This window comes from Venturia canescens, chromosome 6, assembly GCF_019457755.1.
Source record: "Venturia canescens isolate UGA chromosome 6, ASM1945775v1, whole genome shotgun sequence".
NCBI classification, from domain to species: domain Eukaryota; kingdom Metazoa; phylum Arthropoda; class Insecta; order Hymenoptera; family Ichneumonidae; genus Venturia; species Venturia canescens.
In genome coordinates this window covers 12904856-12918704 of record NC_057426.1, presented here as the reverse complement: position 1 = coordinate 12918704, position 13849 = coordinate 12904856, and the positions used below count along the sequence as shown (strand labels likewise).

General features: G+C 36.8%; 3 protein-coding genes across 7 annotated transcripts; 1 reads left to right on the top strand and 2 right to left on the bottom strand.

Moving 5' to 3' along the window:
• Positions 1-17: 17 nt before the first annotated feature.
• Positions 18-2571, top strand: LOC122412505 (retinol dehydrogenase 13-like). 3 transcript variants are annotated; one of them, XM_043422075.1, is made up of 7 exons: positions 18-103; positions 308-773; positions 871-1151; positions 1267-1371; positions 1449-1658; positions 1788-1998; positions 2105-2571. In XM_043422075.1, exons 2-7 carry the CDS (start codon positions 664-666, stop codon positions 2262-2264), a joined length of 1077 nt encoding a protein of 358 aa, XP_043278010.1. In that variant the 5' UTR covers positions 18-103; positions 308-663; the 3' UTR covers positions 2265-2571. The 3 variants fall into 3 exon arrangements, with proteins under 3 accessions (XP_043278010.1, XP_043278012.1, XP_043278011.1); XM_043422077.1 differs by having other exon boundaries at positions 82-231; positions 1788-2228; XM_043422076.1 differs by lacking the exon at positions 18-103 and having other exon boundaries at positions 481-773; positions 886-1151.
• On the bottom strand, positions 2357-4725 carry LOC122412506 (retinol dehydrogenase 13-like). Its single transcript, XM_043422079.1, has 6 exons — positions 4531-4725; positions 4224-4389; positions 3704-3812; positions 3292-3606; positions 2629-2836; positions 2357-2528 (listed from the first exon to the last, which is right to left on the bottom strand). Exons 1-6 carry the CDS (start codon positions 4602-4604, stop codon positions 2426-2428), a joined length of 975 nt encoding a protein of 324 aa, XP_043278014.1. The 5' UTR covers positions 4605-4725; the 3' UTR covers positions 2357-2425.
• Positions 4726-8299: 3574 nt separating this feature from the next.
• Positions 8300-13707, bottom strand: Su(var)2-10 (E3 SUMO-protein ligase Su(var)2-10). Of its 3 annotated transcripts, none has more exons than XM_043421662.1 (9): positions 13379-13707; positions 11793-11959; positions 11587-11685; positions 11199-11382; positions 10616-10903; positions 10443-10544; positions 10015-10255; positions 9448-9867; positions 8300-9280 (listed from the first exon to the last, which is right to left on the bottom strand). In XM_043421662.1, the coding sequence occupies exons 1-9, from the start codon at positions 13400-13402 to the stop codon at positions 9054-9056; spliced, it is 1752 nt and encodes a 583-aa protein (XP_043277597.1). In that variant the 5' UTR covers positions 13403-13707; the 3' UTR covers positions 8300-9053. The 3 variants fall into 3 exon arrangements, with proteins under 3 accessions (XP_043277597.1, XP_043277598.1, XP_043277600.1); XM_043421663.1 differs by lacking the exon at positions 13379-13707 and adding an exon at positions 12926-13033; XM_043421665.1 differs by lacking the exon at positions 13379-13707 and adding an exon at positions 12576-12902.
• Positions 13708-13849: the final 142 nt, after the last annotated feature.

Below are 13849 nucleotides of genomic sequence, written 5' to 3'. Positions count from 1 at the left end.
TCATTTTTCAGAGCATAGGAAAAGTTTCGTTTTCCATGTGACAATTTTTCTAAGAAACATTTTGAGTGAATAGCTATAAAAAAAATGCAGAAGCCTGAAAACGGTACGGAATTTAGATAACTCGAGCAGTTTTTCCAAAAACCTAGAATCAGTTTTACGATTTCATGCGACCACAGACTTCCGTTTTTTAAAACAGAAAGTCAAATAATAACAATAAAAGACACTTGATGTGTAAGAAATGATTAATTCATTCATTTATACTTTCGTCAAAGACTCGTTGCTAACACGATTTTTTTTTTTTTTATAGTAACAAATAAGAGAAGAAAAATAAAAGAAAATCGATAATTTTCTGAGGATCGTGCATTTCCGGTGCGACGAAGAAAATCTTGGACGTTGTTAAAAGAATCGTGTTCCACTATTGGTTATATGGACCCTTATTCAAATTATCATCAATTTAGATTCATTAATAGTATTTCCTCCCCTCAAATATATTCCATCTGAGCGTACAGAGCTGTTGCATTATAGCTACAAAGAGAAATATCGTAGTAACTTTGAGAGTTGACGGTTCAGTGTGTCAAAAGAGCAACCATAGGTTCCGAGGGAGAATAAATATTGTGAGCGTAACTTGAGTGGTTGAAGGATTTTTTTTTTTTATACATCAAAATGGATCAAACGAAAGAATTGCAAAAAGTTTTTGAGGAATTCAGTCCGATGTTGGATTCATGGTGGCCATACGTGATCGGTCTGATAATGGGAATAGCAGCAGCAATAAGGTCCCTTTTCACTTAACGAATTTATAACTTTTTCGCACATCTCTATTTTTGCATGCTGCACGATAATTTGACGATCCTCTTTTTCCCCGATCTTCAGCCTTGCAATTTTTAGATCGTACATGGGGGGAAATAGCTGCCCGAGCGAGGATCGCATCGATGGAAAAATCGTTGTTATCACCGGCGCAACCAGCGGCATCGGCAAAGTCACAGCTTTCGAATTAGCCAAAAGAGGTGGTCACGTGATTCTTGCTGTTAGAGATATCGAAAATGGCGCGAAAGTCGCCGATGAAATAAAAACGCTCACGGGCGCTAAAGCTGAAGTGAGAATGGTAGATTTGTCGTCTCTCAAAAGCGTTCGTGATTTTGCAGACAAGTTGGGTGAGTTTTGACGACTTTTTTTTTAATAAAAATTTGATAAATCTCTCCAAGCGAAACTAACGCCGGATTTTTTCGAAACATCTTTTCGTTTGAAATTTCTAATATAATTTTGCAGAAGTTAACGAAGTTGATATATTGGTGAACAACGCTGGAATTGCATTTCATCCTTATGAAAAAACGGAGGAAAATTTTGAGATGCATTTTGTAACTAATTATCTTGGTAAATATAATTTCAAACCTCATTCATTGTCTTTTCCCAAATTTTGGTGGCACGCACTCACGTTTTTATAATTCCAGGCCATTTTTTATTGACGCAACTGCTTTTGCCGAAATTGGAAGCCGCTAAACAGGGCAGAATCATAAACGTTACTGCTCAAGCGTACTCGACAAGCTCGATAAACTTGGAAGACTTGAATTTGGAAAACAATTATTCAGCGCGGCAAGCTTTTGGGCAGAGCAAACTAGCTTTGGTCATGATGACTATATTTTTGAGCGGTTATTTGAAAGGTAAAATAAAAAATGATTTAATTTTACGCTCCATAAACACAAGTTCAGATTTCTTTTATAGAAAGTTAGAGCCGCTCTAGTTTTTTTACCGACATACGAATTTACTTTTTTTTTTTTGTAATTTCGTAGATTCGAATGTTACGTGCAATTCCGTGAATCCTGGGCTCGTCCGAGGCACTCGTCACATGAGAAGTTCTCCGATCGAGCATGGGTACTTCATTAAATTCATCATGTATCCCTGGTTGTGGTTGTGTCTGAAGAATCCTTTGCAAGGTGCTCAGACGACGATCTATGCTGCAGTTTCCAAGGACTTGGATGAAACTACCGGCGAATATTTGAGGTACTCGCAAACTCGTTGATTGTAAACAATTGGAAAGATCGACTGCATCGTAAGATAATTTTTTCGCTTCAAGCTTTGAGTAAGTTGCAATATGTTTTTTTTCTAGCGACTGTGAAATAAAGAAAACAGCAATAAGTCCGAACGACAGCATTGTTAAACAGCTCTACGCGAAATCGATGTTGCTCGTAAAACCTTATTTGAGATCAACAAAACTGGAAACTCAACAAACTAATTTGGACGGCAAAACAATCGTCGAGGAGTCCTAAAGAACGAATCACTCTCATTGCAATTCATGTTTTTTCCTTCTATGCGCATTTTTTCATCGCGTTAAAATATCCTCAAAGAATTTACCGTTATCTGTTTTGTTAAACAAGTTTATTCGTCTACGTCAAAAGATAATTCCGGCTCGAGAACAATAACGTCTCCATCAACTGGTTTTCAGTTTTGTCCATTTTTCACTGGTCATCCACAGCCACTTCGCCAATTGATCGTTTTTCGCCTCTTCCGAAACTTCCGCTTCGTCAAAGTTGCTGAATAAATTGTTAAAAAATAATAAATAATCCGTACTTCAAATTTTCTCATTTTTTTTTTTAAATTTAACTTTTTGTTTTGACCCATTTTTCAACTTACCTGAAATACAGACCAGACTCGTTTTTCAATTTCGGAGCCAGTGCCGCGTGAATTACAGGCTGAGCTCCGTGTTTAGGCGGTTTTACGAATAACCAAAAAAGTGGCTTCAACAGAATAGCTCCCAAAGTAGAATTGAAAAACGACATGTGACGTGTTATTTCTGTCTCAACTAATCCTGGATGGACGGCAAACGCAGCGACACCGGTTCCTGGCATTTTCAATTTTCCAAATAATCGCGTTACATAAACGGTGAGACTTAAAAAAGGTTTGATCACATTAATCCTCGACCCCTACAGTGTATTTTTACGAACGTAAACCGAATGAGGGATTGAAAACGATCCCAACAAGCTATTCTTCGAATGCGATAATCAAGTTCTATAATTTACTATTAACTACATCCATCTCTTGAATTAACAAGGAGAAATATTCTTGATAAAATCACAATTGATGTTAATTTGAAAATAAACTATCTATGAAACAAGAAAAGTTGCAAAAAAAATGTGAAAATTCGGGTCGTTGACAGCTTGACGGTAAGGGTCCAATGTTCATTTTAAATGTAATATTCTGATCCGATATCTTTTCAGGTCTACTCAGGGAATATTTTGAAAAAACTCATTAGATTAAATTCGAAATCAGGTAAAAATTTTAACTCGAAATTCAAACCTGCTAATCTTTTTGACAGTTCTTTTGTAAACAGAACATTGGCCAATTTGCTCTGTGCATAAGCGTCTCCTGGATCGTAATTTTCGCTGCTATTCAAATCCTTGACCTTTATTTTGCCCCTCAAGTGAGCTGTGCTCGAGACATTCACGATTCTGGAAGGTGCCGATTTCTTTAGAGTTTCGAGCAATAAATTCGTTAGTAAAAAGTGTCCCATGTGATTGACGCCTAATTGAGTCTCGATCCCATCTTCTGTAACACTCTTCGGACATCTCATTACTCCAGCATTGTTTATAAGCAAATGGAGTTCTGAATGTTCTGTGAAAAAAAAAAGAAAAAATAACAAAATTTTCAGAAACTTAAAAAATATGTTTTCATCCTTAATTTGAATTCAATTAAAAACTAAATTTTTTACCCTTTTTGAAAGTATCAACAAATTTTCTAATGCTTTCCTGAGACGCCAAATCACATTCTTTACAATAAACATACTTGTTTTTTGTTGATAAGACAATTTCTTTACGAGTCTGAAATAAAAATGACCATATTGTTATACCTAATTTTTATCATTAAAGAATATCATACTCAACAAGCATGGAAAAACAAAGAAAAAATTTTTGTTTGAACAAATGAATAATTATGTAAGCTATGAAAAAGCATTAATTAAATTTATGATTATTCAATCATTTTTTTAACATAAATTATCTAATAACATCCAATTTATTTGCAAAAGAACCATTTTCATTTTTTTTTATGAATTAAATGTAATTAAATAAACAACTGATCAATTTATATTGAACATATTCAACAAAATTCTTTGAAAAAACAAAGGATTGTTATAATAATTCAATTTTCATGCACAAAATGTGATCGACCCGAAAAAATTATAAAAGCATAGATGATAAAGAAAAAACTATTTAGAAAAATTTTTCCCTTACCGTTTCACATTTGAACAAATTACGACATGCCATGATAACTTTTGCTTCCCGTCTGGCCAAATCCAAAGCGACTTCTTTGCCGATACCAGTATTCGCGCCGGTAACGATAACAATTTTGTTAGTTAGTTTTTCCTTACCCTCGTACATTTTACCAGAGAATGAATCCCTTTTCAACAATAATAAGACAGTTAATCACTGAACCAAATTTTTCACAATCGGAGTTCCTCAAACTGAACGTTTTTCCAAATCAATCGTAATATAGTGAGGTTATATAGAATATGAAAGAAAAAATATAAAAATGGATTACTTTATTAAATATGTAAGACCAACGAGCGAGGCAGCTGCACTCGAGATCCATACCGGCTTCGGTATGGATGTCATGATGGTTCAAACATGTAAAACTCTCTTAAACTCTAAAAATCTTATGGACCATGCTAATGTATCTTATAATCTTATACATTGTTCACATTGTTGCTTCTTTTCAGTAAACAGGGTAAAACAGTAATAAAGACTTGGGTATGGCGCATATTACCCACCGTGCATATTCCCTATTGAAATTTTGCATTGGCATCACTGGGCTTGAACGCGAAGATTCATAGAGAGGCATGATACTAATAGAAAATATTTTTCTGTTTTATCATTCGTTATAAGTATTAATGAATATGTAGTATACAGATAGAGCGTCGGGTTGTATTTTTTGGAGTCAGCAGGGCTGATCACTTGCTAATTCAAATATTGAAGTGCTGCATGAGCACTTGAAGAAAAAAGATACGACGACAGAGATTCTCAACTTTGTTGACAGTCGAGTAAAGACACATTTACATCTTTACCAGAAACATTTCAACGAAAATTTGCACAACTACCACCATATATCAACTCTGCAAAACATTCTATTCGTAAATCTATAAATCGCAACGACTGTATCATGAAAATAAATAATATGAAAATATTATATCTAACGGTTCATTATTTGAAAAAAATACTTCCATGAAATATCCAACGTCATCCTGACGTTCACGTGTTTTGATCATTCAATCGGCAGAATGTCTACATTTGTAACATGAAAATCATTTTTCTGCCCTCCGAGCCGAAGTTGCCGCTTCCGCCTGCGTCGAACAGAAATAGTATATTTCGCGCACTCGTATTTAAAAAAAAAATCGTTGGTGTAGTTACTCACGGTTACAGGAACGGGCCTCGATCTTCTTCCTACCTTTTTCTCCCGCGATCCTTGCGATCTCCGTTTTCCTCGACGATCCTCTCCCTCTCCGTCTTCCTCCACGATCCTTTCGCTCTCCCTCTGCCTCTACGATTCTCTTATCCTGCTCCATGGTTCTGATCATAAAGAACTTTCCACATATTTTCAACACACTTTTCTTCCAATGTTTTTTCGTCCTCCCATGTTTGGAATTTATCATTTCACCTTTAACTTTTGTTATCACTTCACCGTATCGCAGAAAATCGTAATCGCGATTCATTATCACAAAGTTATATTTCCGCTGGTCTTTTTTTCGAGAACGAACTTTGGTTTTTATTCACCAAAAATTTAACTTTATACCGACGCGAGAGAAAAAATTCGTTAATTATACGACCGATTGAATACGAAAATTAACATAAACGAAAAAAATATCCCCATTTTCAGGCTCTTCTTTGCCTACTCTTCCCTAGATTTTTTTTCCCAGAAAACCGTTTTTGGGCAAATGGATAAGCCAATGTGTCGAGTAACAGAAACAATTGTAGTGACAAAACCTGTACCACCGTTTCATAGAGAATCGAGTGTGCCCGCGTGCGTGCACGCGTGGTCGGTTGCTCGCGTCCTATTGTTAGCATTTGACTAGTAAAAACTATTCGTAATGCTGTACATAGCTGCGGTTATACGCGTTGCGTGCGTTGCTTAGCGTGCAGCGTTTGCAACTCCGACTTATCTGCATGGAATCTTGCCTGCGCGACTTCAAAGTGATACAGAAACTGTATCGAGCTCGGAACTGTATCAAACTATCCGCTATGGAGTAGATTTACTGACTGTCCGTCTTCGCTTGCCGACAACCCCATGGCTTTAGGACCGTGCGTTAGGTGCTTTGCTTTGCGTTGCGTTGCTCGGGGTATGCTTGCATCTTAGCTCGCTTGCGGACACGCGCGCGTGCGAGTATACACAAGACTCTCGAAGCTATGTTACAGGCGTCACTAAACTCTTTCTGTTACTGGCCCTTGCCTCGATACTATTTTTCACGAATTACCAAAATTTTATAAATACTCATTCATCTGCAAATTTTGTAATAATAATAATATCGAGTGCGAGGACTTCCCTATCGGCTTATCTATAGTTGCGTCAAAAAAAGGAATCTCAAAAATTAAAGAAAAAAAATGTATATTGACAAGGAGCGAATCATTATTTTTTATTAAATTTCAACTTTAATATTCGTTACGTTGTGTTTTCGTGTCTTTTATCGATTCGCACGATCTTAAGTTCTTTTATTTTGTAATTTAGACCGATTAGTTGCTTCAGCGAGATTGTTAAATTCTGAAGGCACTGTTAAAATTATGAAATAACTGTTAAAGCTACAATAATTGATAAAATTATAACCGCTACCAATTTTTATTGGTTTCTATTTTATTTGTTTATCGATTGATTGAAAAAAAATTAAATCGTAAAAAAAGATTATTTTAGTCATTCAGGATAAAGTAGGATTCCACGTGTCGTATTTCGTGCCCCGTTTTCTCAATGCACTGGAATGTACAATGCGTAGGGATAACGGCACGCTCACGTTTCGCGCTATTCCTCACCCTACGCCCGCCGGGCGGTGAGTGAAGTAGTGAAGCGAAAAGCGAAACGTGTTCTCCCCCTCCCTGTGCGCGCCGAGCGGGCCGAGCGACGTGAGTGAAGCGAATCATGTTGCGCCTGCGCCTCTACCCTGTCTCGAGCTCCGCCCGGTGTCCGCCCGTCTCCCCTCTCTCCCGCTGGCTGACCGAACGCGTGAAAACGTAAACACGTGAAGAACGAAAACAAACTGAACGAATTATCCAAAATCCATTCGTAAATATTCACCGATTAATTGCCATAATTATCAATACACAAAATTGTATGTACCGAACCGTTGAATAAATTATGATCATCCATTAAAATTATACATTATTTGTGGCGCTCTAATATTTATTATATATTAAGGTATTTTTATCAAATTTCAATTAATATTTTTTTATTTGCGACATGGCGATTAGGAATTTGCGCCGTGCATGTCTATATTATTTTGACGATTGTTTTTCCATTGATTTCTATATATTTTTTTGTCGATTGGGAATTTGGACGGCGCAAATTCCCCATAGTTCATCTTTTGTTGTTCACAGAGAGATTAATAACAACTTTTATCGTTTTGAATCGCGGCGTACACATTCGTTGAACAAAGAGACGCGTTATCATAGTTAAACGCAAAATTCGTGCTTCTCCAGACAAAAATTCCGACAAATATACATATGTTATATTATATATATGGATGTACATATATGTTTAAAAATGTCTCTTGGTAAACAAAAGTGAATGTTAAATAAATATATTCGATTCATCAAGTCACATGTGTATATACAAATTGTTAATGCATGACTGATGTACATATATGTGAATATTTATTATTCCCGTAATAAAAATCCAACGTGATTTTCTTTAATCGTACTAATTCATATTCAAGTGCTCATGCAGCACTTCAATATTTGAATTAGCGAGTGATCAGCGCTGCTGACTCCAAAAAATACAACCCGATGCTCTATCTGCATACTACATATTCATTAATACTTATAACGAATGATAAAACAGAAAAATATTTTTTTCTATTAGTATCATGCCTCTCTATGAATCTTCGTGTTCAAGCCCAGTGATGCCAATACAAAACTTCAATGGGGGAATAGGCACAGTGGGTAATATGCGCCATTACCCGGTGTGTGAACGCCACGGTGGGACGCATGCGTAATTCGTCGATAGAGTGCGCTGGTTTCCTTCACAAAAAAAACCGCGAAAAAGCATTGTATGGTCCTCATCAGGTGTTTTTTGGGAATAAATTCGGAAACGCGAAAACGTTTCTTAAGGGTCGCTTTTCGTTATAAATATATATTTTTCGAAAAGAAAAATGCACAAACATACGGGGATTGTTTTCTTACCTCTAAATGTTTACTTTTTGTAGAAACTTACCGGCACAAAAACAATTTTAATGAGTTCATCGAGTTGCATACAACTTGTCTAAATTTTACATCGAAATCCTTCTGGAAATTCTTTGAAAAAAAGCAAAGTTCTTATTCGAGAGTTTCAAACTCATTGCATCGAGTGCAAGAAAAAAGGGCAATTGATTTTCTGCACGAAAAAGGCTTCGACCATGCACTATATTCATAGTTTCTGATGATGAGAACTAATCAAACGTGTGAAACAGTTGATACGATGAAAAAAAAATAATCCATTTGGGTAACACACATATACAGAATTATCGGGCCACCTAAAAATGTTTTTTGTGCATCAACGATTGTTTATGAGCGAGGCAATGTTTTTAAAACGTTTCTCCGGTTGGGCTATTCAAAAAATTGTCCTTTCGCTAAGTTCTTTGCCCGGAGAGCGGCTTGCGGCATAAATGTTGATCGACTCGACACCAAACTATCAGTGTAAAAACACACCATGACGAAGTAACACCATCCAATGTTACCCTCTTATTAAAACCGTGCATCAGAGAAAATTTCCACATAGCGTCCAGTTCACAAATATATTGAATATTCCACAAGTTTGTTTTCGCACGTCCAGCCGTGCCACTATGTTATCAGAAAACACGAGCGATTGGAAGGATCAAGGCTTTGTATTTACTCGAGGTCAATAATCATAAGCTCCGGGGAATCGCTCGTACTACTAATGTCACCGTGTGTACTAGACTGAGTCTTCTTAGGCGAGGACTGGCTGGATTTTTTGTTCGGATTCTGTTTTGGATTGGAATCCTCCTCCTCGTCATCCGTATCTGATATCAAGTCTATAACGACTGCACGTTTCTTCTCTTCCGAAGTTGGCGCTTCTTCCGGAGGACTCGACTCATCTGAAATTCCGTTAAAAATAAAGTCCACAATTATTTATAGTCAACGTAAAAAAAAATGAGGAAATTGTAGTTTTTTAGTAAAAATGTTCAATCTCCAATAGTTCAAGTTTCAATATCGTAAATACACAAATTGATGCAATCGTTTACGTTTCAAAGCAAAGACTCACCTAAATCCACTGTGTCGACATTAACTTTTCTCTGTTTTTTCGACTCCGATTTCACCTCGGCTTTGTCCTTCTCTTTTTCTTTTTCCTTTTTGGGGACCAAATTTTCCCACGAGCCATCTTGGAGCAGCTGGATTTCGTTAACGTCGGGCAAAAGTTTGTGTGAATTTAGAACTTCTTGGAAATAACCATCGATTACCAAATGATCGTAAAGAGCCGGCTTGTCGCAAACAGGACAACTCCAAGTCGGTTTTCGCTCGTTCATTTGCAGGAATAACGAGGCGTCGAAACACTGCAAATGCAAACACGTTGATGCTCGGCAAGGAGTGCTCATTCGCATTTTTCCCAACGGACAAGCTAGCGAGACCCGCAACGACGTCGTTGCGATTTCGCTGTCGGCGTCTTCGTTCAGTTTTTCTTTAACTGGAATTTTTCAAGTGCAACAAAATTTTACTAAGTCAATGACGATCTGGAAGATTCGTATGAAAAGATACTTTTTCAAGCACCAATTCATATTTAATTAGTTAGTTTATTTTCAACTGATTTTCAAACGGAATTCATAAAACTCACTTAATCCTCTCGTGTAATCAGACTGTCGAGCTCCTCTGCCTTTCAATCTCCCCAGTAGCTCGGAACTGGTTAGTTTCCTAACAAGGTACACAGCAATGGCGAATCTTCGTCCGTAGTCTGCTGACCACGTGACGTGGATGTTATTTCCAACAGTTGGTGATAATTTTACAAGTGGACTTATGTTTACTGGTCTTGGTGGTCTTTTCGGTTCTACTCCTGGCTTGTTAGTGGGTATGGGATTCTGGAAAATCAAGAGAAACAAACGGCACTTTTAGTCAATATTTTTCGTGAATAACGAAAACCCTCTCGTGAAATGAATCAAGAATGAGAACTTTTTATTCGGACTGCATTTCTAGAAACGCGAAAAAGACAAGTCGCGATTCATATCTAAAATCGAAATTAAGCGATAGAAAAATCCTCAAACTTACGGGTAATGGGCACAGTTTTCCGTTAACTTTGACAGCAACGCTTGGAGGGAAATAATCTTCTTGTTCACAAGACGTTTCTTGTAAACAAAATCGCATTTGTACCTGAAAGTAAAACGATGATCAAGTCTCCCGGAAAGAATAGATGATTTGATTTGAATCTCCTCTCCAATTACCTGTACAGTATAATCCATTTTGCTACCGGAACGACAATCTCGCGAACTTGCAATGTCGGTCGATTGTTGAGGTGTCAAATGAAACATGAATGTATTTTCTTGGAGTCTTATTGATCCTTGCGGCATTAGACTAGAGGGTTTCAACAACTCCGCCAGCAAATCAAAAAATGGTAATTTCTTTAAACGGACGTCCGGGTGCACTGGATACTGAGCTGGCTGCTGAATTTGCATGGCTGGAGCCAATACTTTGGTCGGATACGGATACGGATAGACGGCGCTCCCAGGTCGCTGTGAAATATTAAAATTATCTTGATCATTATCGTTTTTACACGGGATATGGTCAACACCTTCTATTCTGATTGTGCGTGTGATTACAATTGAACCATTCGAGCTTTAATGTCGTAATAAATAATAAAACATTGTTCAGATTCACATTCATTCGAAAATACGTTGATATGAGCGTTGAAAATCGCGCGACGAACAAAGCATACGTATTAATAATTTCCAATCGTACAGAAATGAACACGAATTTCGAATAAAGATGAGCCAAGTATATTCGTTGAAAAATTCTGACTGTTTATACCTGTTGCGCAACACTCGTGTATCCTGGCGGTTGATACACAGGATTTGTTCGAGCAACCTGGGATTGTGGTAACGAGGCTTGATGCGCAGGAGGCAGATCTTTTCCAGGAGAAACTGTAGATTGGCTGGAAGGATTCTGCCGCATTGTTCGCATTACCCTCACCCAGGATTGTACATGACCCTGTCTGTGATAGGAAGCCGATATTTCAAAATTCAACAATTTTATTTGTCAAAATGATATTGAGAAAATAGACATTCTTCGATATGAAATGATCAAAATTTTTTCAATTAGAATGTGGCATGTAGGAAGGAATGCTTTTCATGAAATTAAAAATGGTCAAATGAAAAATGTTTGAAAAAAAAAACCAATTATTTAAAAAATTCCTCACCTAGAGTCGTCATTTCGTTGATGCAGATTTTGGTCCATTTGTGACTCTCCTGCACCGCTTCCTTGTCCATACATTTGATGGGCTACTATTTGATCTGCTCTGAAAATAAATTATCATGAAAATATTTTTCTTCACAAGAATTTTCAACGGAATGCCATTTTCGTTTGTTTCAGAAACAAATTCATGGATCATGAATATGAACTTACTGGATAGTTTTATAAAGTTCACGAATTTTAAGTTGAACTGGATGAGAACGGAGACGTAAAAGCTCCAATGCACGACTTTGAAGTTCGTTTTTTCTGCCAGACTTGTTTCTGCCGGCAAATCCCAAAAGCATCTGAAGCTCAGATACTCGAAAACTCAAGACCATATTCTGGAAGTAAAATGACAGACCCTTACATTAATAAGCTACTTAGACTGAATTATCAATTTTTTTTTCTATTTGATAAAAAGTTCAATAAAATTCACTGAATTAGAGTAACAAAAAACAACATTAAATACTACACTGATAGGGAAAAAGGCGAAACAAAAAATTCATCAGAATTGGAAGCGAATTTCATGTTTGGTTATGAAAAATCATTTTTCATACTATTTCAGCATTGTTCCTCACTATTTTCAATAAGTATGCCTGTCGAATTGCATGGCAAATGACAAATAACGAATTGAATATTTTTTTAAATCTTACTTAAGGGTACAGTGCGCAGAAATAGTATGAAATCGACCTCATTGAAATGCATCTCCTTAAGATATTGGAAAAATACAATGTTTTCCAACTCATTGAAAATGATTCAGTGTCAAAACGGATTCCATTTATTCCCAGGGAAAAAACTGTTTACTCCATTTATTAGTATACATATACGTTTACATTAATTATTTGCTCACATATTACATTGAAAATGCATAAATCAGAGAAAAAGATTTCAATGTTAAAAATCGATCATAATTTCGAAATCGTTGAATTGAAGCCTAGTATGGACACAAATCGTCACCTTTCACCACGTACAACGAGACGCGAAAATGGCAGCCACCTGTTTAATTCGATCTCGTTGCGCCATTGTCACCGAAACATCGATCACGATTAATGAGTTTTTTGACCCATACAGGTATATGTCATTTTTCAAGAAAACTAACGATTTGGTGAATCACTATTTGGTGTCGAAGCACAACGGTATATAAAAAACGATGAAAATTGTCGGGCTCTCTCGGTAAAGGTTTTTGTGCGTCGTAACATAACCTAGTTATATACGAAAATGCCAACAACGTGATTTCGTTGATAATTCGATACGATTTTAGGTTTACGAGTAAATAAAAAATGAGGTTGACGTTATGACTCCCGTACCTGCAGCGAGGTGGGTTAAACATATTTTTTTTTTAAAGATCGCCAATGTCGCCGGAAACACGAACAAACAAAGAGGAAGTGAGCAAAAAAATTTTGGAGTTCCGGAAATGGTTTGTGTGTGTGCATAAATGCGTACGCGAATTACCCGGCGTTCTTAAGCAAACTTCACAAAGCTTTAACAACTATCCAAAAGAGGTCGAAGAATTAATTCGACAATGAATATTTTGCCAGTTTTTTCGCATGATAATCTGCTATAAGTGTAAACATCCTACATCGAAACCGTATTTAAAAAATTGAAGAAAGTTAAAATCGCGTAGAGGTAAATGGCCATTTTTGACGACGGAGAGAATAAGTGATTAAGTAAATTTGATAGTTCTCAATTCCATATAACCACGGGAGCATCTCTTCAACAACGAAATGTTTTCATATTGAAAAAATTAAAAAATGACTTGCCTCTAACTCATCTGTCTCCGCCATGTTCTTCGACGGTTTCTTTTGGGAAGCCGTTTTGTTTGTTGTTTGCGAAACTGTCGGCGGAACTAACTTTACATCGAGTTGTTCCGCTCTTTAACACGAATGTATTGTCGATATTCATGGATTACAGGCATTCGACAAATATTTACTTAAAAGAAATTCAGCGTCTTCCAATTTTTCGAACACACGCTAATGCCTTTTTATAGTAAAAGGAAACACGATTTCTGCTGTACAACGAGCGGTTTCAACCTCCGATCCGTTGATCGAACCAAACTTCACTACTTCACTACGCGCAACGCGCAACTCAAAGATGCTCAACTACTAAAGATGCATAGAGGACCGTGGCATAGAGCTTTTCATTTTGAGTTGGTCAATCCGAACTGTTCCTCGAAATATAAGCAACAGATGGCGCAATTTTGTGGCGCCATTTATTCTACTTTTTGAACGTCT

What these genes read in the sequence shown, in the direction of transcription:
- LOC122412506 (XM_043422079.1), bottom strand. Translation starts at nt 4,604, where the DNA reads ATGACATCCATACCGAAGCCGGTATGGATCTCGAGTGCAGCTGCCTCG. An exon ending in TGTTGATACTTTCAAAAAGG is followed by an intron (nt 3,607 to 3,703) that starts GTAAAAAATTTA and finishes TTTTTTTCACAG; the next exon opens with AACATTCAGAACTCCATTTG. An exon ending in ACTGTCAAAAAGATTAGCAG is followed by an intron (nt 2,837 to 3,291) that starts GTTTGAATTTCG and finishes TGAAAATGCCAG; the next exon opens with GAACCGGTGTCGCTGCGTTT.
- LOC122412505 (XM_043422075.1), top strand. Translation starts at nt 664, where the DNA reads ATGGATCAAACGAAAGAATTGCAAAAAGTTTTTGAGGAATTCAGTCCG. An exon ending in TGATTTTGCAGACAAGTTGG is followed by an intron (nt 1,152 to 1,266) that starts GTGAGTTTTGAC and finishes ATAATTTTGCAG; the next exon opens with AAGTTAACGAAGTTGATATA. An exon ending in ACTACCGGCGAATATTTGAG is followed by an intron (nt 1,999 to 2,104) that starts GTACTCGCAAAC and finishes TTTTTTTTCTAG; the next exon opens with CGACTGTGAAATAAAGAAAA.